We start from the raw sequence: 24,613 nt of genomic DNA, 5'->3' as shown, positions 1-24,613 counted from the left end.
GAAATTAACATGCTTGAGAAATTAAAGATGAAATTTATCAAATTCTAGTTCAGTCCAAGCCAAGCCAAACCCATGAAGTCCTTGCATGTGTTGATGGCACGGCTGTAGAAGCTCTAAACCATTGCCAAGTGCCTTCCACACTTTCCAATTCAATTTTGTTCCTTTGCTTTGAGGTCCATCTTTTAGCCTGGATTTTCCCAACTTTAGCCTGCCTAACTTTCATCTTCTGCTTGCCAAATGCATATAATGCCTAAAACTTTCACATGAACAATGCTTGGATCACCCAAAAACATGACTAGATTTTAAGAACTCAATTTGCCTATAAGTAACTCCATTTTGCCCCATTTATTTCCTCACCGCTTACCCTCTTCTTGCATCACTGAGCATGCATTGAGCTTTCATGGCTTCTTCTTTTCTTCTTTTCCTTCTCATTTTCCTATCCGTTTATTCTTTCATCCTTTTATCTGAATCTCAAAAGACTTCGAAACCGAACAGGTTCGTTTTGCAGCTGCAAAAAGATCCGAAAACTAAACTTTATGTGACTAACATATACAAGAGAACTCCTTCACAGAAAGTCCCATTTGTTGTGGACTTGAATGGAAGGTTACTATGGGTTACTTGTGAGAAAAGTTACCGTTCGTCCACCTACCATGCCCCTAGGTGCCGCTCGACTCAATGCTCTAGAGCTGACAGTCACTATTGCCACATATGCTCCACCAGGGATGGACTAGGGTGCCATAACAACACATGTGGGGTCATGTCAATGAACCCTGTGACAGGCCTTACCGCCATGAGTGAGCTTGCACAAGATGTGCTATCAATTCAATCCACTCAAGGGTCTAACCCTGGTCCAATGGTTAGGGTCCCTCAGTTCTTGTTCACTTGTGCACCTTCCCTTTTACTGCAAAGAGGGTTACCAAGTACTGTTCAAGGGGTGGCTGGATTGGGGCATTCCCCCATTTCTCTACCAACTCAACTGGCCTCACACTTTGGGTCTGCTGGTTTTGCCCCAACGTTTGCCCTTTGTTTAGCCCCTAAAGGTGTCATGTTCTTTGGGGACAGCCCTTATTATATGCTGCCTAATGTTGATATAACATGACCATTAAGCTACACTCCACTTATCATCAGTCCCCAATAAGAGTACTACATGGAAGTTATATCAATCAAGATAAACGACAAGGATGTCCCGATAGACACAGCGCTGTTATAGATCAATAAACAAGGCGTCGGAGGCACGAAGCTCAGTGCAATCAACCCTTACACCATTCTACACCACTCAATCTTCAAAGCTGTCACACAGTTTTTCTCCAAGGAGCTCTCTGCTATTCCCCAAGTAAAACCAGTTGCGCCATTTGGTGTCTGTTTCAACTCGAAAAGCTTCAAAAAAAGCAGGGTTGGACCAGGGGTTCCTAACATCGACCTTGTGCTCCATGACAAGCATGTTATGTGGAGGATTTATGGAGCAAACTCCCTTGTTGAAGCTGCACCAGGAGTGTCTTGCTTAGCTTTTGTGGATGGAGGAATGAAGAACAATGGAGCTTCGATTATTATTGGGGCTTACCAAATGGAGAATAATCTGGTACAGTTTGATATGGCAATATCAAGGCTTGGTTTCAGTTCTTCCCTGCTATTCTACAAGACTTCTTGCAATAATTTCAACTTCACTACTATTCCATAAAAACAAAAGTGCAAGCTTCCCAGTAAGGGTCACTTTTGCTTGGTTGAAGTTTCGACTACCCCAATGTGATAAACGGAATAATTAGAGCTATGCATACACATATATGTGTATGTACTGATCTATGCATGTAAATGTGTACTGCAATAAAGGCCATCTCTATGTGTTTTGGCCCTTTCACTTTTTTTTGGAAATGTAATCAAAATGATTAATTCTGAAAAGGAATTGCTCTCCGTATTTTTAAACTTTCTTATCATATAAAAATCACACAACATAAGATCTGAAATTACAAATAATCTAAAAATTATATAATAGAAATTATTAAATTATCAAAAATTGTATAAATCAAAATATTTTAACACATTTATAACATAATAAAATATACAAACATATGGATATTCAAAATATTAAGTTTCTAAACTATTGTGATTGAGTTTTAATTCGATTGGCATGTGAATTCAAATATATCGAAACGCATCTGATTAAATAGTTTCTTTATAACTAAAGAGTTGGATCCTTGGGTCCAATCTTCAGGTTTTTGGGCTGAAAGGGTCCAATTGAAGTGCTTTTTGAGCCCACTTCTTTGAACTTTCTTGCTGTTAACTACCCATTTTCTCAGCAACCAAACAGGCTGTAGTTTCTCCTTCAAGCTTTCAATCAAAAGCACCCATTCTTTCATGATCTTTTTGGTTGGAATCTAAAGCACCCGCAAAACACACTCCTGATCAAATTTCCCGGAAATTGAAATAAAATTTTCGTACGCGAAATCTCTGACAAAAAACCCAAAGGTACCAAGGTTCAAATTTTTTTTTGCTTATTTTTTACTAATAGTTTCGCTTATTTTTTCGTATCACTAGTGGGATAATGCTGGAAAAGACAAAAAAAAAAAAAGTTATAAAGTTTTCAATTTTAGATGTTACAGCTAATTTAATGTTATCTCAACTTAATTTAGATAGAATATGTCTGCTTGAAGCTCTTAGGTAGTAGAAACCTTAAACTAAACAATTATTAATGCCCTTTTTGCAGATATCTTTTTGAACAAATAATTTACTAGCTTGTTTTATCTTTTCAATTTTATTTCATTTGAGCTTATATTAGCTTTGAATTTTATGGGCTTGTAAGTTGTCGCTTAAATTTCAACTTTTAAGGTACTGTAATTCTAAATTAAGAAATTAATGAAGCTTTTTTGTATTAGTAGGGGGAAGAATGGGGAGCAATGCACCTAGTAGCAGTGATAGAGCAAGAACAAATTGGACGCCGACAATGGAACGGTTTTTCATTGATCTTATGTTAGATCAAATGCATAGGGGTAATAGATTAGGCCATACATTTAATAAACAAGCTTGGACCGATATGTTATCTATTTTCAATGCGAAATTTGGGTGTAAATACGATAGGGACACTTTGAAAAGTCATTCTACCAATTTGTGGAAGCAGTATAATGATGTGAAGAATCTTCTCGAACAAAACGGGTTTAGTTGGGATGATACAAGGAAATTGGTAGTTGCCCCTCCACATGTATGGAATGCATATATCAAGGTGGGGATGATGTTCTTGTTTATGTCGAGGTTTTTGCATTTTTATATGCTCTTATTTTATTATAATGGATTTGCAGGGTCAACCGGATGCACAGGTATACAGGAATAGAACTTTGACGAATTTCAGTGACTTGTGCTTGATATATGCGTATACACAAGCTGATGGAAGATACAGTAGATCTAGTCATGATATTGATTTTGATGATGATGCGCTAGGGGTGAATTTCGGTGTGTTCTTGTTACTAATAAGGTTATGTATTTCCATTGGCATTGTTACGCTGAGTCCGTTCTGGGGTTCTTTATGATTATCTAAAACTCTTAGCTTTTTAGAATGATGGACAAGTTTGCAGCTAGTACAAGTCAATAAATGCTATTGTAATAATGTTTCACATGACTTGATTGAGAAATCCCAGAAATCCCAGTAGGGTTCCCTTACGTACAAACTTCTATCTACCATAAGGTCATATTTGTCCATATGTTAGAAATTAACATGCTTGAGAAATTAAAGATGAAATTTATCAAATTCCAGTTCAGTCCAAGCCAAGCCAAACCCATGAAGTCCTTGTATGTGTTGATGGCACGGCTGTAGAAGCTCTAAGCCATTGCCAAGTGCCTTCCACACTTTCCAATTCAATTTTGTTCCTTTGCTTTGGGGTCCATCTTTTAGCCTGAATTTTCCCAACTTTAGCCTGCTTAACTTTCATCTTCTGCTTGCCAAATGCATATAATGCCTAAAACTTTCACATGAACAATGCTTGGATCACCCAAAAATATGACTAGATTTTAAGAACTCAATTTGCCTATAAGTAACTCCATTTTCCCCCTTTATTTCCTCACCGCTTACCCTCTTCTTGCATCACTGTGCAGGCATTGAGCTTTCATGGCTTCTTCTTTCCTTCTTTTCCTTCTCATTTTCCTTTCCGTTTCTTCTTTCATCCTTTTATCTGAATCTCAAAAGACTTCGAAACCGAACAGGTTCGTTTTGCAGCTGCAAAAAGATTCGAAAACTAAACTTTATGTGACTAACATATACAAGAGAACTCCTTCACAGAAAGTCCCATTTGTTGTGGACTTGAATGGAAGGTTACTATGGGTTACTTGTGAGAAAAGTTACCGTTCGTCCACCTACCATGCCCCTAGGTGCCGCTCGACTCAATGCTCTAGAGCTGACAGTCACTATTGCCACATATGCTCCACCAGAGATGGACCAGGGTGCCATAACAACACATGTGGGGTCATGTCAATGAACCCTGTGACAGGCCTTACCGCCATGAGTGAGCTTGCACAAGATGTGCTATCAATTCAATCCACTCAAGGGTCTAACCCTGGTCCAATGGTTAGGGTCCCTCAGTTCTTGTTCACTTGTGCACCTTCCCTTTTACTGCAAAGAGGGTTACCAAGTACTGTTCAAGGGGTGGCTGGATTGGGGCATTCCCCCATTTCTCTACCAACTCAACTGGCCTCACACTTTGGGTCTGCTGGTTTTGCCCCAACGTTTGCCCTTTGTTTAGCCCCTAAAGGTGTCATGTTCTTTGGGGACAGCCCTTATTATATGCTGCCTAATGTTGATATAACACGACCATTAAGCTATACTCCACTTATCATCAGTCCCCAAGGAGAGTACTACATGGAAGTTAAATCCATCAAGATAAACGACAAGGATGTCCCGATAGACACAGCACTGTTATCGATCAATAAACAAAGCGTCGGAGGCACGAAGCTCAGCACAATCAACCCTTACACCATTCTACACCACTCAATCTTCAAAGCTGTCACACAATTTTTCTCCAAGGAGCTCTCTGCTATTCCCCAAGTAAAACCAGTTGCGCCATTCAGTGCCTGTTTCAACTCGAAAAGCTTCAAAAACAGCAGGGTTGGACCAGGGGTTCCTAACATCGACCTTGTGCTCCATGACAAGCATGTTATGTGGAGGATTTATGGAGCAAACTCCCTTGTTGAAGCTGCACCAGGAGTGTCTTGCTTAGCTTTTGTGGATGGAGGAATGAAGAACAATGGAGCTTCGATTATTATTGGGGCTTACCAAATGGAGAATAATCTGGTACAGTTTGATATGGCAAGATCAAGGCTTGGTTTCAGTTCTTCCCTGCTGTTCTACAAGACTTCTTGCAATAATTTCAACTTCACTGCTATTCCATAAAAACAAAAGTGCAAGCTTCCCAGTAAGGGTCACTTTTGCTTGGTTTAAGTTTCCACTACCCCAATGTGATAAACGGAATAATTAGAGCTATACATACACATATATGTGTATGTATTGATCTATGTATGTAAATGTGTATTGCAATAAAGGCCATCTCTATGTGTTTTGGCCCTTTCACTTTTTTTTGGGAATGTAATCAAAATGATTAATTCTGAAAAGGAATTGCTCTCCGTATTTCTAAACTTTCTTATCATATAAAAATCACACAACATAAGATCTGAAATTACAAATAATCTAAAAATTATATAATAGAAATTATTAAATTATCAAAAATTGTATAAACCAAAATATTTTAACACATTTATAACATAATAAAATATACAAACATATGGATATTCAAAATATTAAGTTTCTAAACTATTGTAATTAAGTCTCAATTCGATTGGCATGTGAATTCAAATATGTCGAAATGCATCTGATTAAATAGTTTCTTTATAAATAAAGTGTTGGATCCTTGGGTCCAATCTTCAGGTTTTTGGGCTGAAAGGGTCCAATTGAAGTGCTTTTTAAGCCCACTTCTGAGAACTTTCTTGCCTGTTAACTACCCAGTTTCTCAGCAACCAAACAGGCTGTAGTTTCTCCTTCAAGCTTTCAATCAAAAGCACCCATTCTTTCATGATCTTTTTGGTTGGAATCAAAAGCACCCGCAAAACACACGCCTGATCAAATTTCCCGGAAATTGAAATAAAATTTTCGTACGCGAAATCTCTGACAAAAAACCCAAAGGTACCAAGGTTCAATTTTTTTTTTTGCTTATTTTTTACTAATAGTTTCGCTTATTTTTTCGTATCACTAGTGGGATAATGCTGGAAAATACAAAATAAAAAGTTATAAAGTTTTCAATTTTAGATGTTAGAGCTAATTTAATGTTATCTCAACTTAATTTAGATAGAATATGTCTGCTTGAAGCTCTTAGGTAGTAGAAACCTTAAACTAAACAATTATTAATGCCCTTTTTGCAGATATCTTTTTGAACAAATAATTTACTAGCTTTTTTTTATCTTTTCAATTTTTATTTCATTTGAGCTTATATTAGCTTTGAATTTTATGGGCTTGTAAGTTATCGCTTAAATTTCAACTTTTTAAGGTACTGTAATTCTAAATTAAGAAATTAATGAAGCTTTTTTGTATTAGTAGGGGGAAGAATGGGGAGCAATGCACCTAGTAGCAGTGATAGAACAAGAACAAATTGGACGCCGACAATGGAACGGTTTTTCATTGATCTTATGTTAGATCAAATGCATAGGGGTAATAGATTAGGCCATACATTTAATAAACAAGCTTGGACCGATATGTTATCTATTTTCAATGTGAAATTTGGGTGTAAATACGATAGGGACACTTTGAAAAGTCATTATACCAATTTGTGGAAGCAGTATAATGATGTGAAGAATCTTCTCGAACAAAACGGGTTTAGTTGGGATGATACAAGGAAATTGGTAGTTGCCCCTCCACATGTATGGAATGCATATATCAAGGTGGGGATGATGTTCTTGTTTATGTCGAGGTTTTTGCATTTTTATATGCTCTTATTTTATTATAATGGATTTGCAGGGTCAACCGGATGCACAGGTATACAGGAATAGAACTTTGACGAATTTCAGTGACTTGTGCTTGATATATGCATATACACAAGCTGATGGAAGATACAGTAGATCTAGTCATGATATTGATTTTGATGATGATGCGCTAGGGGTGAATTTCGGTGTGTTCTTGTTACTAATAAGGTTATGTATTTCCATTGGCATTGTTACGCTGAGTCCGTTCTGGGGTTCTTTATGATTATCTAAAACTCTTAGCTTTTTAGAATGATGAACAAGTTTGCAGCTAGTACAAGTCAATAAATGCTATTGTAATAATGTTTCACATGACTTGATTGAGAAATCCCAGTAACATTTTCAGTGATTTAGTATTATATCTGCTTTATGGAGAGTGTCTGTGCACTAAATGGAAACCTATGAAGACCTTTGTTGAATCTTAGTTACAGCATCTTAGCATACAAATATATGTGTTCTTTCTCGCATATATTTTTCACAAACTAAGCCATGCATACCTTGTTACTTCATTTTTAATTCAAACTCCCAAAATACCAAGAGAAAAATGAAAATTTGATGATGGTTTTTTATTTTATTTGCAAGTCTCATAAAGGACATGAAATGGATTATTATTGCATTTAAATGTACTCACTATTTGGTGGGACCTTTTTTTAGAACAAAATGGAACAAACTTTTCACTAATTGCCATCTTAATTCTAGGTGTTGGAAGTTCCGTTCCTGCAGTAAGTGACGAGAACCTGAATATAGAATGGACGCCAGCCATGGATCAATACTTCATTGAGATTATGCTGGAAAATCTTAGAAAGGGTAATAAAAGTAAGAGCACATTCAGCAAACAAGCATGGAATGATATGCTTGGTTCATTCAATGCCAAGTTTTGTTTTCAGTTCAGTAAAAGCTTTTTAAGGCGTAGATATAGGAAACTGTTGAAGCACTACAGTGATGTTCAGAGTCTACTTTTACAAAAAGGGTTTTCTTGGGATGATAAACAAAAAATGATAGTTGCTGATGATCTTGTTTGGGATAACTATATCAAGGTATATATCTATCTCCATTCGACATGGAAATTGACTATATGGAATTTTATAATTTCCTTTGTTATGTTTTAGGCACATCCAGATGCCCATACCTTCAGAAACAAGAAGATGCTGAACTACCGAGATTTGAGGTTGATTTATAAAAATGCAAGCAACAGTGTAGTTTCAAGTCATATGCGCCAAGGAAGATATACTGGGCCTAAAACATTACCAGTGTGGACTGGTAAGTTTCGTTTCTGTGTAAGAAGGCCTGAAATTTCTCTGTTCAGAAGGGTAGGTTAGGGGATTGGATCATGGCATCCAATGTTTGGCTAAGTTGGTAACACTGAAACTTGACAATAAATGTGGATAAGCTATGGTAATTGTTATCTTGGCCTTTTTAGTGCTTGATGTATTTTCCTGGTTTGAATATGGATCTCCGCCTTGGTTTTTTCCTTTTTCTTTCTTTGACAGAGAGCTATAGGAATATTTGCATGATTATATTATTGTTAATAATTATCTCTTGTAAGGTCATAACTAGGGGTATAACTTGTGTCTTTATGAAAGATGTTATTAAATAGCTGTCTATGGTGATAAATAATTTTCTATTTCTGTCATACTTCGGTACATGTCTATGATGGCTTTCCTGCTCTTTTAGGTGAAGAAAACAGAGGCCATCTCCATGATAGAGACGAGATGCTGGGTCCACACTGGACATCAGCAATGAATCGTCATCTTATTGACTTGTTGCTTAACCAAGCACTAGGAGGGAATAAAATTGGTCATGCGTTTGTACCTGAGGCATGGAATCAAATTGTTGCAATGTTCAATGTAAAGTTTGGATGTCACTATGATGAAGAGGCTTTGAAGTCCCAGGCCAGACACTTGAGGAGGCAATATAATAACATAAAGATACTACTTGAACAGAATGGGTTCTCATGGGATGACAAACGAGAAAAGGTCATTGCTGCGGATCATGTTTGGGATGCTTATATGAAGGTGAATTTCCATACATCTCTAATTTTCTGTCATCACTGTGTCATGCTGTTATTTTAGCTCAAATGTAATATATGCAGGAACATCCCAACACTCAATCATACAGACACAAAATGGTGCCTGACTATCACAAGCTGTGTGTTATATTTGGTCAAGAAAGTTCTAATGGAATGTGCAGTATGGCCCAAAGGGAGCATCCTGAAAATGAGGACCCGGATTTGATGATTGGTATGCATCTATTTTGAAAAGACATGCATATTATATTAAGATTCCCCCCCCCCTCCTGGCTGTAATGAGGGTATTTTCTCATGTAAATACATTGTAGGAGATGACTCTCAATTCCATGCTCGTAATGGTTATTCAAGGATAGACTGGACTCCTTCAATGGAACGACACCTTATTGACCTTTTGTTAAAGCAAGTGCATAGGGGTAATATGATGAGTGGTGCTTTGGATACTGAAGTATGGTTGGATATGTGTCTGTCATTTATGGAAAGTTTTGGATTACAACCTGATGAGGAATCTTTGAAGGATCATCATAAAAGTCTTGGCAAACAGTATCGTGATATGAGGATTCTCATTGATCAGAGAGTGTTTTCTTGGGACGAAACACGGCAGATGCTTACAGCCCGTGATGATGTTTGGGAGGCTTATACCAAGGTGCTTGCTTTGCTTGTTTGTTTGTTCTTAGATGTCAAGCCTTTTCTTTTCAAAGTAGCTAACATATGGTAAATGTAGGAATACCCAGACGTTGTCTCATACAGGCACAAACGTAAGCCAAATTATAATGATTTATGCTTGATCTATGGAAATTCAACTGATAGGAAGGACAGGCGATCAGGTCGAGATGCTTGCTGCAATGGATATGGTCAGATTTTCTATTGCCAATATTATTTGCACTTGCATTAGCTCTATAACTGGTATTTTTCTTATCATCTAAAAGGCAGGACATTTACTATTTCTGGTGATCCATTAGTTCTAGCAACTTTGAGGAACATTAATTTTTCTTTCAACTTATACTTTGTCTTGAATTGTTCAAGGAACTATACTGAAAAATGGTTACTATGGGAGAACTGATTGGATACCGTCAATGGATCGATATTTCATTGATCTAATGCTAGAGCATGTTCGTCAAGGGAGTATGATTGATAAAAAATTTAGCAAGCTTGCCTGGGGTGATATGGTAGCAAAATTTAGTGCAGAATTTGGGTATCAATATGACAAAGATGTCCTAAAAAGTCGTTTTATGAACTTGAGGAAACGATTCAATGATATGAAATATCTACTCGACCATGATGGATTTACTTGGGATGAGAAGCGACAGATGATAATTGCTGATGACCATCTCTGGGCCATTTATCTGAAGGTGCTGCCTGACCAAATTTTCTTCCGCACAAAATTTGCAATGTCGCTAATCTTAGCTTACATTTGTCTTCTGCAGGAACACCCTGATGCTCGATCATACCGGAACAGAACCCTCCCTAGCTATAATGATTTGTTCTTGATTTACGGAAATGCAAATATAAATGGGTGGAATTTGGAGGCTGAAAATTCTTCCGGTACATCTCTCTCCCTCTCTCTTTATATGTTTGTGACATGAATTGCCTATGCATGGACAATGAGACTTCATTCTTTTTGGGTATCACAAATATGCTAAAAGTAGCTTTTGACTTTGTACGTTTGTAGGTGAAGAGGAGGATGAGTCCCCTTTTAGTAGCAGTCCGACGAGGATTCATAAAACCGGTAGTGCGGGTGTAAAATCAGATATTGACAATGATGTTCTTGATACGGGGTTCAATGATATCTTTGGCGATCTACAATCTCTGGCCGCAGAGTTTGAAATACCTGACCAAAGGAAAAAGCGGAAAACTGATGCTTCATCAATGGCAGCATCAAGGAAAGCCGTGAGAACCAATCAAGGAAGATTACATCCTTCTGACAAAAGGCCGGTTAAGGTCAGAACTAGTTTTAACAACGAAGATCAATATTATAGCTCAATTGAAAGCATAGTAGATGCGCTTCAAGCCATACCAGGCATGGACGATGTGCTCTTCTTAGATGCTAGCAAGCTTCTCGAAGACGAGAAAAAGGCCCGGATGTTTGTGGCAATGGATGTCCATCAACGAAGGAAATGGTTATTAAGAAAGCTTCGACGATAGCAATTGTATATCAGCTTTTCTTAGCATGTAAAAATTGTTCACTTTCACTTCCATTTCAACTGTTAATGTCCTTGTGAATTATCCTTCCTTCTTTGATCCTCCATGTATGAACTATTAATGGAGTTCCCCAATTTTTGTTCTCACACATATCTAGATGTGTCTGCCAAAGTTTTCACCGTTTAACCCAAAATAGAAAAAAATCGATTCAATTTAATTAGTTTTTAGTTTGGTTCGATTAACACTTTGTACTGATTCGCATCAATTTAATTTCTTATTTCAGATCGATTTATTTTCAATTTAATTAATCTGATATTAAATTGAACTCGAAATTGATGTCAAGTATGCAATTATATCAAATTTTGCCGCGACTCATATTATATATTTTAAAATATTTATACATACGTATCATAATTAAATTGTATTTTATATAGGTGTAAATCTAATATTTCGGATCCAACGGATCCAAACAACTGAAACATGATATCCGGAAGGTAATTTCATTGAAAAGGGTAATTTCGTCAGAAAACCAAAAATGGAAAGGAAAACGCAGAAAGAAGAGGAAGACCAGACCGTATAAAAAGTAGCTTCTCAGTTCTGCCATCACATGTCAAAACCCAACAGAAAAAAAAGAAAACCGAACAGAAAAAATTAAAGGAAAAAAAAAAAACACTCTAAACAACTTCAGCTTTTGTTGTTTCCAATCTAAGGTTAGTTTGTACGAGAAAATCTTTTTTTTTTCTTTTAAAAAAATTAATTATTTGCTAAAAAGGACGACCTTTTTTTTTTCCTCTTCAATGTTCATTCTCTCTTAACCCTAAAATTTACCAAATTTGGGTTTTTTTTTCTCACCGTACAGAAAAAAAATCTATAAAAGAACACTTTTATCCATATTTGCCCTTTTGATCTTGGAAGCTTCTTTTCTGTTTTGACACTTTTTCCCTTCTTTCCTATCTCAGGCTCTTCTCAATCTTCCAATCAAGGTACAAATTTTTTCCCTTAATGGTAATAAGCTTTTCGTATACGTTCTTTTATACGTATAATATACCAAGTATATACTTTATCTAGTTTGGTTTAGGAGATCTTTACTTGAATCATCTTCTCTTATAATAATTTTTTTTCTTTGATGTTGAATTGCTGCAGAAAATAGACATATATGATCTTTATTGTGCTTGTTTTTCTTTTTCAAATTTTTATGGAGAACTTTATGAGGTAAATCAGGATGGAATTCATGTTTTTGGAGCCAAAACGACACATGTTTTGTTTTTATTAGGACTTGGGCTTGAGTGTTGGATATGAGTGTCTGAAAAAATATATATTTATGTATAGGGAGGGTATCAAACTCATGTACGGATATGTGTCGGACTGTGTGTCACTTTTAGAAAACTAGTAAGTTGGAATAACATGTATTGGATTTGATGTTATGTTGATAAATAGTGAGTTGGAGTAACATGTATAGGATCTGAAGGAATGTGATTTTCTAACCTATGTTGGTTTGCTTTTCTTTTTTTTGGCTTTCCTTTCACCGGAGATTGTCGTGCTTACGAGGTTTATTCGGATTTCAATGTTTAGATGCAATGAAAATGTAATGCGTAGTTAAAATTTGTTTGTTCGAGGCAGAGGTATTAAGTTTTGGTTGAAGCAGATTAGAATGGATCAGCAAGGACATGGACAGCCCCCTGCCATGGGGATGATGGGTAGCGGAGGTCAAGTTCCTTACGGTACTAATCCGTATCAAAATCAAGTGACTGGGACGGCCCCAAATCCGGGTTCGGTCGTAACATCGGTTGGAGGTATTCAGTCCACAGGTCAGCCGACAGGAGCTCAACTTGCGCAGCACCAACTTGCTTATCAGCAAATCCACCATCAGCAACAACAACAACTCCAGCAACAACTCCAGGCATTTTGGGCAAATCAGTATCAAGAAATCGAGAAAGTTACGGATTTCAAGAACCATAACCTTCCGTTGGCGAGGATCAAGAAGATCATGAAAGCTGATGAAGATGTGAGGATGATATCTGCCGAGGCTCCAGTCATTTTTGCCCGGGCGTGCGAAATGTTCATCTTAGAATTGACCTTGCGTTCGTGGAATCACACGGAAGAGAATAAAAGGAGGACACTTCAGAAAAACGATATTGCAGCAGCTATTACTAGGACTGACATATTCGACTTCTTAGTTGACATAGTTCCGAGGGAGGATTTGAAAGATGAAGTTCTCGCATCGATTCCACGAGGAACAATGCCTGTTGGAGGACCTGCTGATGCGCTGTCTTATTACATGCCTGCACAGCATGCACCTCAGGTCGGGACTCCGGGAATGATAATGGGGAAGCCGGTGGTGGACCCTGCTATCTATGCCCAGCAGTCTCACCCGTACATGGCGCAACAGATGTGGCCACCAGGTCCCGAGCAACAGCAGTCATCCTCTGATCATTAGCAACTCTAGCATAGAATTTAAGAAGGTAAGTCGATACTTGTAATGTGAATCAAACCGGAACCTTAGAAAGTAGAACCATAAACTGATATGGAATGAAGAAGTAGAATGGTACAATTGCTCTAGTTGCGGCTTTCGTTTCTTGTAATCTTATCTTCGCTTACTTTCTGAATTGGTTACAGAATAGTTCCTTGAGACATCTAGGGAATGTTCAACGGAACAGAATAAGGACGGCTTCTCCGGGTCAAAGGCCTTGATCAAGGTTATAAGCTGAAGATCAGACCTTTTTTTTTTCTGTAAATACTATGCTTGAAGAATGACTGATCATGATTGAACAATTTACATTTCCTTTCTATGTACCCTTTCTTTTTTCGATCTCGTTTCTAGTGGAATGTTACTTAGAGATGTGAAAGAAGGAATATCTCTATCTATCTACATATATAATTGTAAATTTTATTATGAAGCAGTATCTCCATCTATGGCCAGTATCTAATAGCCATATCTGTTCCTGTTAACGTTGTTCTTGCCAAGGATTAGATTTGGACATTAGAGGGTGAATTTCTTACAACCTATGGAGCATGTTCTTCTGGTTACTTCAAACAGTTTCCGAGCATATCTGGTCCAATAACCCATTAGTTAATCATATATTCCAAGTTGATCTGATCCACTAATCGAAGAAACATGTAGACATGCAAATATATCCGTTAACCCAATCTGTCATGTTGGATAGAAGTTGAGCAGTAAAGGGTTACTTTTGAAACTGGAGCCATGGAAGTTGCAGGTATATAATGTCACAGGAAGACATTAAAAGAACAAAACACCCTGTAGTTTTATTAGCCACTGAGAAGTGATATCAGGTCAAATCAGTTGCAGTAATGGAGTTCCTTTCTAACTTTGATGGCTTCTTTACCTTCAAAAAAAAAAAAATCCTTTTAATGGCCTCTTTGGGAATTTGAAACATATCTGGGAATCTAATTTGTCAAAATAATTCCAAATCTATTTAAATGTTAAAAAAAATCGAAACTAAATTTATTCATTAAAAAATGTAGACGATTACTATCTAATAGTTAAATACTTGTAATAAACTAATAATTTTATCCTAATCTTATTTATAAATTCTAATAATACGTTTTTTATTAAAATAATCAATATAAAATAACCCCCTTCCCCGGCGAAAAGTAAGAAAATAAGGAAAAAAAGAGAACACAAACCAAGGCAAAACGCACGGTGCACTTACTGCAGCCAATAATTTCCAACGGAGTCCTCTTTGTCTTTCTCCATTTTGGCAAAACCCATTGGCCTAAAGAAGAAAAAGCAGATTCCTTGAAACTGATAAAACAATGTTACAAACTCACTGAAAGCTTTCAGTTTTGCTTATCTCAGTTGACTCTTCAATGGCTTCTCCAATGAGGTAAACATACCCAGATGGTCATGCATCTGTTTTATACGTTCTTTACTCACTGTGTATCCTTATTAGCTTTGAATTCCCATTTTTCAAGTTGTATTTTATAGTTTATGCCATCTTCTTTCTGGGTTTTGGATATATTTGTGTATTGTTCATGGTCAAGATGATATCTATGATGGATTGTTTGAGTTTATGTGCTTCTTCTTAGATCTAATCTGTTTTGGTTGTTAAATTTTTCGGTAAAGATATAAATTTCATGTTTAAGTTGTTTTGTGCTTCTATATAATTATGTTATTTAGTTGCAGAAAGCAAGGGATTTTGCCTTAGGATTGCCAAAAAATGAAAATGTAATGATAAGAAAAATAAATGTAAAAGGTGCTTGGAAGTTGAATTAGGATTTTTTCTGGCTATTTTCATCTTTGGCTGCTTTCTGGGGATTTGGGTTTCATTGCCAATAGATCCTCTATTTTAGGGTTTTTCTAGGGTTTACAGGCTAAATTTTCCCTATTTTGGAAATTTGATAACTTCTATTTTAGAGCTTTTCTTTTTTTTGTAAATGGATATTCTATTGTTCAATAAAGTTGAGGATAATGTTCAATGTTATTCGGACTTAAAGATACATACATGTTCATCACAGATATATTCAATTTTTTAAGGTTTTCCGTGTATTTGGAGGGTTACATCCCCATACCTTTGTTTGGATATGCATTGCACACTGATACTCCAAGAACATTGAAGAGTCGGAGCAACATAAGCGGATATTTACTTGTCCCTGTCAAATGGGAACCAGCCACTTTCTCCTCGATTCTCGAAAAAATGGCGCTTCCTTTCCAGCGCTCACCCAGCCACGAAGTTAGTATTTGGATTACCTAGAACTGAAAATTCCCAGACAGGAAACAACTTGAAAAACCTAGTATGGTTGCACCTATATACCCACCCAACTTTTAATTTGAAAGATACAAACTGTATGGGTGATCAAATGAATGCTACATATGCATTTAGATTGTTTTTGTTAAGGCATATGATAGAGCTTTGAATTACTTAAAGAGTTAATTGAAAATCTATAACCAATAAACAGTACTAAACTTTTGAATCACAGTTATCATCAATCAACTCTGTATAATCATGTGGTAGATTTGGTTTATTGAATAAAACCTCAAAGTAAATGAAAAAATTTACATAGAAGGATTTGCCTAAAAGTATATTTATCTTTATAAGCATAAGCAATGAGTGGAAAATCAAAAGAAGGGCATGTAGTCATAAAAGTATATCCAAAACTGAGGGAAAAGAACTAATATTCCTGCAGGACATGAACTAGGATACAGATAGGGGCAAAGGGAGGGGGCAGGCCAAGGCCTTGGCCTTCCTTTCCCTCGAGATTGCTTTTAGTGTGTGTGTTTTTATTAATGATTCTTAGTGTTTTTACATTTGAAAAGTAGTAAAATTTCATTTTGGCGATTCCTAAAAAAAGAAGAAAATTATAATTTGATTCTTTTTATTCTGGCCCCTATCAGAAATTCTTGGCTTCACCTATCCAATTCTAATACAATTATGTTCTTATAAGCAACTGTTTCTGTTAAGCCAATGGATCAAGTGTTTTCATAAAGTGTCTGAAATTTTATTTCAGTTAAATGAAGAGACTTCTAGTAATATAGTTTATGTGAGGACCAGAATGTAGGTTGAAGGACTTCCTCAATCAGAAGTTTTACTTTTTAAAATAAAATTTGTTATTGCAAATCACTACTAAAACAGAAGGATTCCCGTAAAAATGATATTTATCTTAAATTTATTCTAGGTTTTCTTTGTCTGGGCTTGCCTCTATCACTCAAATAGATAGACACATGTGTGAAGATGTATGTACATGGATTACAATGCATAAGTGCATCTATGGTTTAATTATCTTTGAGTTACCATTATAAATTGTTATATCTAACTCCAATACAGTCTAACCTTAATCACTCTTCACCATGTTGCCTAAAGAAAACTTCATATACTAGTGCTTACTAATCTTTCCTTCACCATTTTCCCAGCTGACTTCAAATGCATAATAGAGAGTTTCTTAGAATGCTGGGTTATTGCATGTGTTAACCTTAAGTTCCTTGTATATTATAAATCACGCCCATTCTATGCACGTGTTGTTTATTTGAGGAGTTCCTTGAAAATTGTAAATTACGCGCATGCTATGCGCGTGTTTTCCATTTGCAAATGCCTAAGATGGTTTCATATGTCTCATTGGATGCATGTGTAATGTTACACTCGTTAATATATGTGTCTTGATCTAAAACTTACAAATTCAAGTAACTTCTTTCATTGTTTCATGTGTGTATTACACGCGCATAACGCATATCTTCTTTGTCTTGGTAAGAGCAACTCATCAGCTTTATTACTTGGAAGTTTATTTATGCTATTAAATAGGGAATCTGTTTGGAAACGTAGAAATTTGCTGTAAAAGGTAAAAATATCCAAGGTAGTGAAGGACTTATTAATATTTTTAAGGGGAACAAACAAGGAGTGCATTGGGAAAGTAGTCTTGCATTAAGGCAGTGACATTATATTAACCATGGATGTAAGTTTCAGCCACAACCTACATTAAGTTTAAGCGGCATCTTTAAGGAAATCTTACTTCCCTAACAATGAGTTCTCGGTGTGTGACTATTGAGGCAGATGTAAATGCTTTGTCAGAAAAATTCAGATCCCTTAATCTCAATAGTGGGGTTCTAAGGTTTGAGCAAAACTACTTCAAACGTGATGATTCTTTATTTCGGTATGTTATGGTTGATTTAATGCTTGTTTCCTTCATGTGTTTAGTTTGGGATTTGTGTCATATTTAGAAAAATCTTACTTTTGCAGTATCTAACCCTGTATTTGGCTTCAATCTTTGTTTTCTTAATGTTGTTTGAGAAATAACTGATGTCTGTGGTATGTGTTTCTCCATGTTCTGTTTCCATAAGACTCTTTACATGTTCTTTGAATGGATTTATTATTTACAAGACAAATTTTATTGCTGATTTCTTTAAAAAGAACTTTGTTAATATATGGTAGAAATGGTTGGGCCGGAGGGAGAAGATTAAGTGGTAGATTTGCTTGTGAGAGTTAGTTTTTGTATTCCAGGGCTCAGCTCTGGTGTTAATGTGCAGATGTGACAGTCTACATGTCTTTTAGCAGGTCTGAAAGGACAAAAGGTGAAAATTATGAACCTAATCGCATGAATCCTCAGCAGCCGGTTCTCGATGTGGCGCCTCTCAATTGTGTGCCATACATGGGTCCAACTAATGCAGATGATATGTTTTCTTCACCAACCAAAGAGAATACCGAGGCTGTGGAAGCAATCGGTCCAGCTATGATATTTCTGCCTTCACAATCAACCAGGGAAGAGTTGGATAATATCATGGCCGCTACCAAAAATGGAGTTGCACTCACTGGTGCTGCTGCCACTGGATCAGTTGGACCTGTTATCGGGAAAGTGGACATTGGTGAATTGGAGGATTCATACTATTTCCGTGTCGCCCTTCCTGGGGTCTCAATGGATAAAAGTAAGTTCCTTTGAATGTTTAAGATGATCACTCCCCTCATGATTGCTTAACTCACTTGAAATATGACCAAGAACGTTCATTTTCTTCATTTGATCAGAAAGACGTCATCTCTTTGATTAAGAGAGGGTCGAATTCTCTGTTAGAAAAGCTTTGAATCATCATATTCATCTTTCTGTCTATTCCGTTATTCTATTTTGCTGGGATGAAGGTTGAGATATCCGAGTTTATGAGTGCAGGAGACTTCAATTGTGACATAGAACCTGATGGAAAAGTCGTAATAAAGGGGATGTCAACTACTGGCGAGAAGATAGTGTGCAAGAACTTTCAAATCTTCCATATGCTGACACAAAATCTTTGCCCACCGGGACCGTTCACTGTCTCGTTTCAGCTCCCTGGTCCAGTGAATAACCAAGACGCTAAGAGTTATTTGGCTAACGGAATGCTTGAAGCGGTTGTGAAGAGGATGTAATTCTGAAGTGTTAGAAAGCCAGTGACTGCCGCTTTACTTACTTTACATTTCTTTCCCATGCATCCAACTCAGTAGTTATATGTTATAGGCTTTGAGCATCTCTAAAACCGCTGTTGTTTAAACTTTAATCTCTTCCTTTAGAACCAAACTGGTGTTCCTTCTCTATGTTTTTTCCTTTAAAAATAATAATTAAATTATGGTAACAATCATTCATTTGAGAGTAAACTATCAAAATAGTCACTTTTGTTTGTTACAGGTTACATTTTAGTCACTTATGTTATCATTTTGTAACATTTTAGTCACTGAGCGATAATTTCTATTAACAATGTAACGGTAAGCTGACGTATGCACGTTTAATCATCATTTCAAACGAAAGTTTTATGTTAAATTTTAGCTCCAAACGAAAAAATATGAGGACCAATTGTATAATTTAACTTAAAATTTTTGTTTGAAATAATAATTTAATGTGACACATTAGCTTATCGTTATATCATTAACGATAATTAACGGCTCAGATGTAAGTGTCAAACATAAGTAACTAATGTAACATGAGATAAACAAAAATGATTATTTTGATATTTACCTTATATTAAATATAAATGAATTATAAAATGGGTTGGGCTGGGCCCAAAAAATTAGCCTAACCTGAATAAAAGACAAACCTAAAATTTTATCTAAGTTTATATTTGGCTTAATTCATGATTTGATCCTTGAATTTTTTTTCACTTTATATCTAAATTTCTTTTTGTTTTAATTTGGCACTTGAAGTATCAATTTCTTTTATTTTTGATCCATTTGGTAACAGATGTTCAGGAAAACTGTTTGGCAACTTTAGTCAATGAAAAAAAGTCACCTAGCATGTTTTGACCGATCACGTATCACTCTTAAAACAAGCCATGTGTTCTTTTTTAGTATTATATATATTATTTTTTAGTATTATATATATTATATTGATTCAAATGTAAAAAAATATGTATAATATATAATTTTTTAAAAATAATTTTATATAAAATTTTAAAACATGTAATTATAAATTTTAAAAGTTGAAATAATATATAAAAACTGAAAATGTTATAAAATGAATGTGAAAATGTAATTTAAACAATACTAAATTTGGAATTTAACCTTTTTCTTCTTCTTTCCGCCCATATATCCCAGCACCTTGATCTGCAAATGGAATAAAAGAAGAAGAAAGAAGTGAAATATTAACAGTTATCCTCCATTACAATTCGATATACTAATCTGGATGATTTGTTTAACGAAAACATACTTGCAATTGTGTGCTATATTCATTGATCCAACTAATCCGGACGATATGTTCTCTTCACCAACCGAACAGAATACTGAGGCTGTTGAAGCAATCAGTCCAGCTATGATATTTCCGACTCTTCAATGGCTTCTCCAATGAGGTAAAGATACCCAGATGGTCATATATCTGTTATTATATTCTACTACATGTTATTTGTATATCTAATTTATGTCTCTACTCCACACTGGATTAAGCTGAAAAGTTACAACGTTTTTTTTTCCCTTTTTTGAATTGTATTTATAGATTTTGCCATATTCTTTCTGGTTTTGGATTGGTCATGGTCAGGATTATGTATATGATGGATCGTTTGAGTTTATGTGCTTCATCTTAGATTGAATTTGTTTTGGTTATTAATCTTTTTGGGAAAAAAGTAAAGTTTCATGTTTAAGTTGCTTTATCCTTTTATTTAATTATGTTATTTCGTTGCAAAAAGCAAGGAATTTTACCTTAGGATTGCTTTACATACAATATTTCCTAATGATGTTCATAAAAAAATCTAATGATAATAAAAATAGATCTAAAAGAAGTGTTTGGAAGTTGAATTAAGATTTTGGCTATTTTCATCTTTGGCTGCTTTTTGGGGTTTGGATTTCATTGCCAAGAGACCCTTTATTTTAGGGTTTATAGGCTAACTTTTTCCAATTTGGAATTCCGATAACTTATATTTTAGAGCTTTTCTTTGGAAATGGATATTCTCCTGTTTAGAAAAGTTGAGGGTAATTTCAATGTTATGACTTGGGTGTAAGTGTTGAATATGAATATGTGTTCGGCACAGATATGTTCAATTCTTTTTGAAGGTTTTCCATGTATTTGGAGGGTCTGTACCTTGGTTTGGGTATTTATTGCACACAGGTACTTCAAGAAAAATGAAGAGTCGGAGCAGCATAAATGGTTCTTCACTTGTCCCTGTCAAATGGAAACCGGCCCTTTCTCCTTGATTCTCGGAAAGATGACACTTCCCTTCCAACACTCACTCAGCCATGAAGTCAGTATTTGCAACATCAAGAACTCCAAACAACAAAGACAACTTAAAAAACCAAGTATGTTAGTATGTTTGAATGCTATATATGCATTTGGATTGCGTCTGTTAAAGCATATGACAGAGCTTTGGATTCCTTAAAGAGTTAATTGAAGATCTATAACCAATAAAGTAGGCAATACTACACTTTTGAATCACAGTTATAATCAATAAACTTTGTATAATTATGTGGTAGATTTGATTTATTGAATAAAACCTCAAAGTAAATGAAAAATGAAAAGATTGCATAGAAGAATTTGCCCAGAAGTATATTTATCTCTATAAAGCATAAGCAATGTAGGGCAAATCAAAAGAAGGGCATGTAGTCCTAAAAGTATATCCAAAACTAAGGGAAAAAAACCTAATATTGCTGCATGACATGAACTAGGATAAATACAGGAGTGAAGGGAGTGAGAGGGGCGGGGCAGGGCCTCGACCTCCTTTCCCCTTGAGATTGCTTTTATTGTTTTTTTATTTTCATAATTCTTTGCCCTCTATATGAAATTCTTGGCTTCACCTATCCAAATCTAATACAAGTATGTAGAACTTCTTGTAAGCAACTCTATCCATTATGCTAATATGGATCTAATGCATCCATGAAGTGTCTGAATTTTTTTTTAGTTAAAATGAAGAGACTTCGTGTAATATAGTTTGTGTGAGATCTGAAAGGTAGGTTGAAGGACTTTCTAAATAAGAAGTTTTACTTTTTAAAATAAAATTTGATATTGCAAATCATTACTTAATCTGAAGGATTCCTACAAAATAATATTTCTCTTAAATTTATACAAGGTTTTTGTCCGGGTTTGCCTCTCTCTCTGAAATAGGTAGAGACACCTGTGAAGTAAGATGTATGTACATGGATTACAATGCATAAGTGCATCTATGGTTTAATTTATGTTTGAATTAACATCAATAAATTGATATATCTAAGTCCGATACAATCTAACCTTAATCACTCTTCACCATGTTGTCTAAAGAAAACTTCATATGCTAGTGCTTTGTGTATTACTTATCTTTCCTTCACCATTCTCCCAACTAAACATCAAATGCATAATAGAGAGTGTCTTAGAATGATGGATGTGAATCATTGATTGTGTGGTTGAAGAGCTCTTTTATTTATGGTAGCATAAGTAGGCTTCTATTAGGAAAGCTATGCTATGCCTGTGTTAACTATTTGAAGAGTTCCTTGAAAATTATAAATGGCGTGCATGCCGTGCACTTGTTGTCCATTTGAAGAGCCAATTGAAAATTAGGGAATCACATGCATGTTATGCACGTGTTTTCCATTTGCGAAAGCCAAATATGGCTGCACTTTGTGTGAATGTGTAATGTTACACGAGTTAGTAGATGCTTCCTGATTTAAAACTTACAAATTCAACTAACTTCATTCATTCTTTTATGTGTGCGTTACACGCGCGTAACGCACATATCTTCCTGGTTTTGATAAGAGCAACTAAACAGCTGTATTACTTGGAAGTTTATATATGCTATTAAATAGGGAATCTGAGAAATTTGCTGTAAAAGGAAAAAAATCCAAGGTAATGAAGGACTTATTAATATTTCTAAGGGGAATAATAAATGAGTGCATTTGGAAAGTGGTCTTGCTTTAAGGCAGTGACATTATATAAGCTGCAGTTGTAAGGTTCAGCCATAACCTACACTAAGTTTAAGAAGCATCCTTTAAGAAAACATACTTTCCTGCCAATGAGTTCTCAGGGTGTGAGCAGTGGTGAAGGAGGAAATGATTTTTTTGAAAACTTGACAACCCTTGATCTCAACAATGAGTTTCCAAGGTTTGAGAAAAACTACTTCAAATGTGTTTTTTTCTTTTGTTTCAGTATGTTATGGGTGATTTGATGCATGTTTTCTTTATGTGTCTAGTTTGAGATTTTTTCTTTAACCCTGTCTCTGGCTTCAATATTTGTTTTCAGTGTTGTTTGAGAAATTTGATTCTTGTGAGTGAGGATTTCCTGTATGTCTTAAATAACTGATATCTATGGTGTGTGTTTCTCCATGTTCTATTTCCATAAGATTCCCTATATGTTCTTTCAAATGGATTATTAAACAAGACAAGGTCTATTTCTAATTTCTTCAAAAATAAACATGACGTTCTATATGTCTTCTGGCAGGTCTGAAAGGACAACAGGTGAAACTTATGTGCCTGATCCCATGGGTCCAACTAATCCAGGTGATATGCTTTCTTCACCAACCGAAGAGAATGCAGAGGCCGTGGAAAAAAACAGTCCAGCTATGATATTTTTGCCTTCACAATCAACCAGGGAAGTGTTGAATGAAATGATAGATGCTACCAACAATGGAGTTGCACTAACTGGTGCTGCAGCCACTGGATCAATGGGACCACTTATTGGAAAAGTGGAAATTGGTGAATTGAAGGATTCATACTATTTCCGTGTTTCCCTTCCTGGGGTATCCATGGATAAAAGTAAGTTCCTTTAGTGTTTAAGATCAATCACTCTCCTCATGATTGCTAAACCTCATCTCTTTGATTAAGAGATGGAAGGGCTGTGGCAATGGTTCATGCCATTAAACCTCTATTCCAGGATTTGTGATTGAAGCTAATCTAGTTGTGATGTTCATTTAAATTGAATTCTCTGTTAGAAAAAGTTTGAATCATCATATTCATGTTTCTATCTACTTTGTTATCTCTATTTTGGTGGGATGAAAAATGAGAATCTGAGTTTACGAGTGCAGGAGAATTCAATTGTGTGATTAGAGCAGATGGTAAGGTTACAATACAGGGTATACTGACTACGGGGGAGCAGATAGTATCCAACGAATCTGGAGTCTTTCGTATGCTGACACAAAATCTAGGCCCACCGGGACCCTTCACCGTCTCATTCCGGCTACCTGGTCCGGTCAATAACCAAGAAGTGAAGAGTCATTTGGCTTGCGGATTTCTTGAAGCCATTGTGAAGAAGATGTAATTGGGAAATGTTAGAAAACCAGTGACTGCCCTTTATTTTCTTTTCATTTCTTTCCCTTGCATCCAACTCAGTAGTAATATGTTATAGGCTTTTAAGCATTTCTAAAATCATAAAATGAACTTGGTGTTTGAACTTTAATCTTCTCCTTTTCCATGTTATTTCCCCCTTTTTTTTCACTAACTGATATTTGATTTAGAGATCTGAACCATGACAAATAACAATATTTGATTCAGGTTCAAATTTAAACAATAATACTAAAATTTAATATGGGTTATGCAATAAATAATAAAGAGGGTAAAGAAGAACAAAGAGAATTACAAGTTTTATTGATCAATCTTGTTATAA

The 24,613-nt window shown here is 35.7% G+C and overlaps 5 protein-coding genes and 1 pseudogene across 20 annotated transcripts; all 6 read left to right on the top strand.

The window, feature by feature from the left end:
• Positions 1-375: 375 nt before the first annotated feature.
• On the top strand, positions 376-1,920 carry LOC105792539 (gamma conglutin 1-like; annotated as a pseudogene).
• Positions 1,921-2,295: 375 nt separating this feature from the next.
• On the top strand, positions 2,296-11,301 carry LOC105792532 (hypothetical protein). 11 transcript variants are annotated; one of them, XM_012621145.2, is made up of 12 exons: positions 5,976-6,157; positions 6,566-6,909; positions 6,986-7,136; positions 7,687-8,024; positions 8,097-8,247; positions 8,662-9,002; positions 9,080-9,227; positions 9,325-9,659; positions 9,738-9,867; positions 10,040-10,365; positions 10,441-10,558; positions 10,686-11,301. In XM_012621145.2, exons 2-12 carry the CDS (start codon positions 6,577-6,579, stop codon positions 11,156-11,158), a joined length of 2,844 nt encoding a protein of 947 aa, XP_012476599.1. In that variant the 5' UTR covers positions 5,976-6,157; positions 6,566-6,576; the 3' UTR covers positions 11,159-11,301. The 11 variants fall into 11 exon arrangements, with proteins under 11 accessions (XP_052490404.1, XP_052490409.1, XP_052490408.1 ...); XM_052634444.1 differs by lacking the exon at positions 5,976-6,157 and adding an exon at positions 2,296-2,463 and having other exon boundaries at positions 10,040-10,558; XM_052634449.1 differs by lacking the exons at positions 5,976-6,157; positions 6,566-6,909; positions 6,986-7,136 and adding exons at positions 2,296-2,463; positions 2,874-3,214; positions 3,291-3,441 and having other exon boundaries at positions 10,040-10,558.
• LOC105792533 (gamma conglutin 1) lies at positions 4,032-5,605 on the top strand. Its single transcript, XM_012621147.2, has one exon. The coding sequence runs from the start codon at positions 4,094-4,096 to the stop codon at positions 5,369-5,371; it is 1,278 nt and encodes a 425-aa protein (XP_012476601.1). The 5' UTR covers positions 4,032-4,093; the 3' UTR covers positions 5,372-5,605.
• Positions 11,302-11,721: 420 nt separating the features above from the next.
• On the top strand, positions 11,722-14,052 carry LOC105792534 (nuclear transcription factor Y subunit C-9). 4 transcript variants are annotated; one of them, XM_052635240.1, is made up of 4 exons: positions 11,722-11,865; positions 12,115-12,138; positions 12,801-13,617; positions 13,772-14,052. In XM_052635240.1, the coding sequence occupies exon 3, from the start codon at positions 12,807-12,809 to the stop codon at positions 13,590-13,592; it is 786 nt and encodes a 261-aa protein (XP_052491200.1). In that variant the 5' UTR covers positions 11,722-11,865; positions 12,115-12,138; positions 12,801-12,806; the 3' UTR covers positions 13,593-13,617; positions 13,772-14,052. The 4 variants fall into 4 exon arrangements, with proteins under 4 accessions (XP_052491200.1, XP_052491202.1, XP_052491201.1 ...); XM_052635242.1 differs by having other exon boundaries at positions 11,724-11,865; positions 12,776-13,617; XM_052635241.1 differs by having other exon boundaries at positions 11,724-11,865; positions 12,728-13,617.
• Positions 14,053-14,850: 798 nt separating this feature from the next.
• LOC105792536 (alpha-crystallin domain-containing protein 22.3) lies at positions 14,851-19,221 on the top strand. Of its 2 annotated transcripts, none has more exons than XM_012621155.2 (3): positions 14,851-15,000; positions 18,160-18,527; positions 18,764-19,221. In XM_012621155.2, the coding sequence occupies exons 1-3, from the start codon at positions 14,984-14,986 to the stop codon at positions 18,994-18,996; spliced, it is 618 nt and encodes a 205-aa protein (XP_012476609.1). In that variant the 5' UTR covers positions 14,851-14,983; the 3' UTR covers positions 18,997-19,221. The 2 variants fall into 2 exon arrangements, with proteins under 2 accessions (XP_012476609.1, XP_012476608.1); XM_012621154.2 differs by having other exon boundaries at positions 14,852-15,000; positions 18,157-18,527.
• Positions 19,222-20,118: 897 nt separating this feature from the next.
• Positions 20,119-24,406, top strand: LOC105792535 (alpha-crystallin domain-containing protein 22.3). Of its 2 annotated transcripts, none has more exons than XM_052635244.1 (3): positions 20,119-20,405; positions 23,453-23,766; positions 24,036-24,406. In XM_052635244.1, exons 1-3 carry the CDS (start codon positions 20,389-20,391, stop codon positions 24,266-24,268), a joined length of 564 nt encoding a protein of 187 aa, XP_052491204.1. In that variant the 5' UTR covers positions 20,119-20,388; the 3' UTR covers positions 24,269-24,406. The 2 variants fall into 2 exon arrangements, with proteins under 2 accessions (XP_052491204.1, XP_052491203.1); XM_052635243.1 differs by lacking the exon at positions 20,119-20,405 and adding an exon at positions 21,389-23,116.
• The last annotated feature ends 207 nt before the right edge of the window (positions 24,407-24,613 follow it).

The sequence above is a fragment of the Gossypium raimondii genome, chromosome 8 (genome assembly GCF_025698545.1).
Source record: "Gossypium raimondii isolate GPD5lz chromosome 8, ASM2569854v1, whole genome shotgun sequence".
Classification (NCBI taxonomy): domain Eukaryota; kingdom Viridiplantae; phylum Streptophyta; class Magnoliopsida; order Malvales; family Malvaceae; genus Gossypium; species Gossypium raimondii.
Note: the sequence above shows the minus strand (reverse complement) of the source record. Positions and strands in the feature narration are given on the sequence as shown.

Coding starts and splice junctions, on each gene's coding strand:
- LOC105792533 (XM_012621147.2), top strand. CDS start 4,094: ATGGCTTCTTCTTTCCTTCTTTTCCTTCTCATTTTCCTTTCCGTTTCT.
- LOC105792532 (XM_052634444.1), top strand. CDS start 6,577: ATGGGGAGCAATGCACCTAGTAGCAGTGATAGAACAAGAACAAATTGG. Junction 8,025..8,096: donor TTTGGGATAACTATATCAAG/GTATATATCTAT, acceptor GTTATGTTTTAG/GCACATCCAGATGCCCATAC. Junction 9,660..9,737: donor TTTGGGAGGCTTATACCAAG/GTGCTTGCTTTG, acceptor TGGTAAATGTAG/GAATACCCAGACGTTGTCTC.
- LOC105792534 (XM_052635240.1), top strand. CDS start 12,807: ATGGATCAGCAAGGACATGGACAGCCCCCTGCCATGGGGATGATGGGT.
- LOC105792536 (XM_012621154.2), top strand. Junction 18,528..18,763: donor TGGGGTCTCAATGGATAAAA/GTAAGTTCCTTT, acceptor TTATGAGTGCAG/GAGACTTCAATTGTGACATA.
- LOC105792535 (XM_052635243.1), top strand. CDS start 23,028: ATGAGTTCTCAGGGTGTGAGCAGTGGTGAAGGAGGAAATGATTTTTTT. Junction 23,117..23,452: donor CTCAACAATGAGTTTCCAAG/GTTTGAGAAAAA, acceptor GTCTTCTGGCAG/GTCTGAAAGGACAACAGGTG. Junction 23,767..24,035: donor TGGGGTATCCATGGATAAAA/GTAAGTTCCTTT, acceptor TTACGAGTGCAG/GAGAATTCAATTGTGTGATT.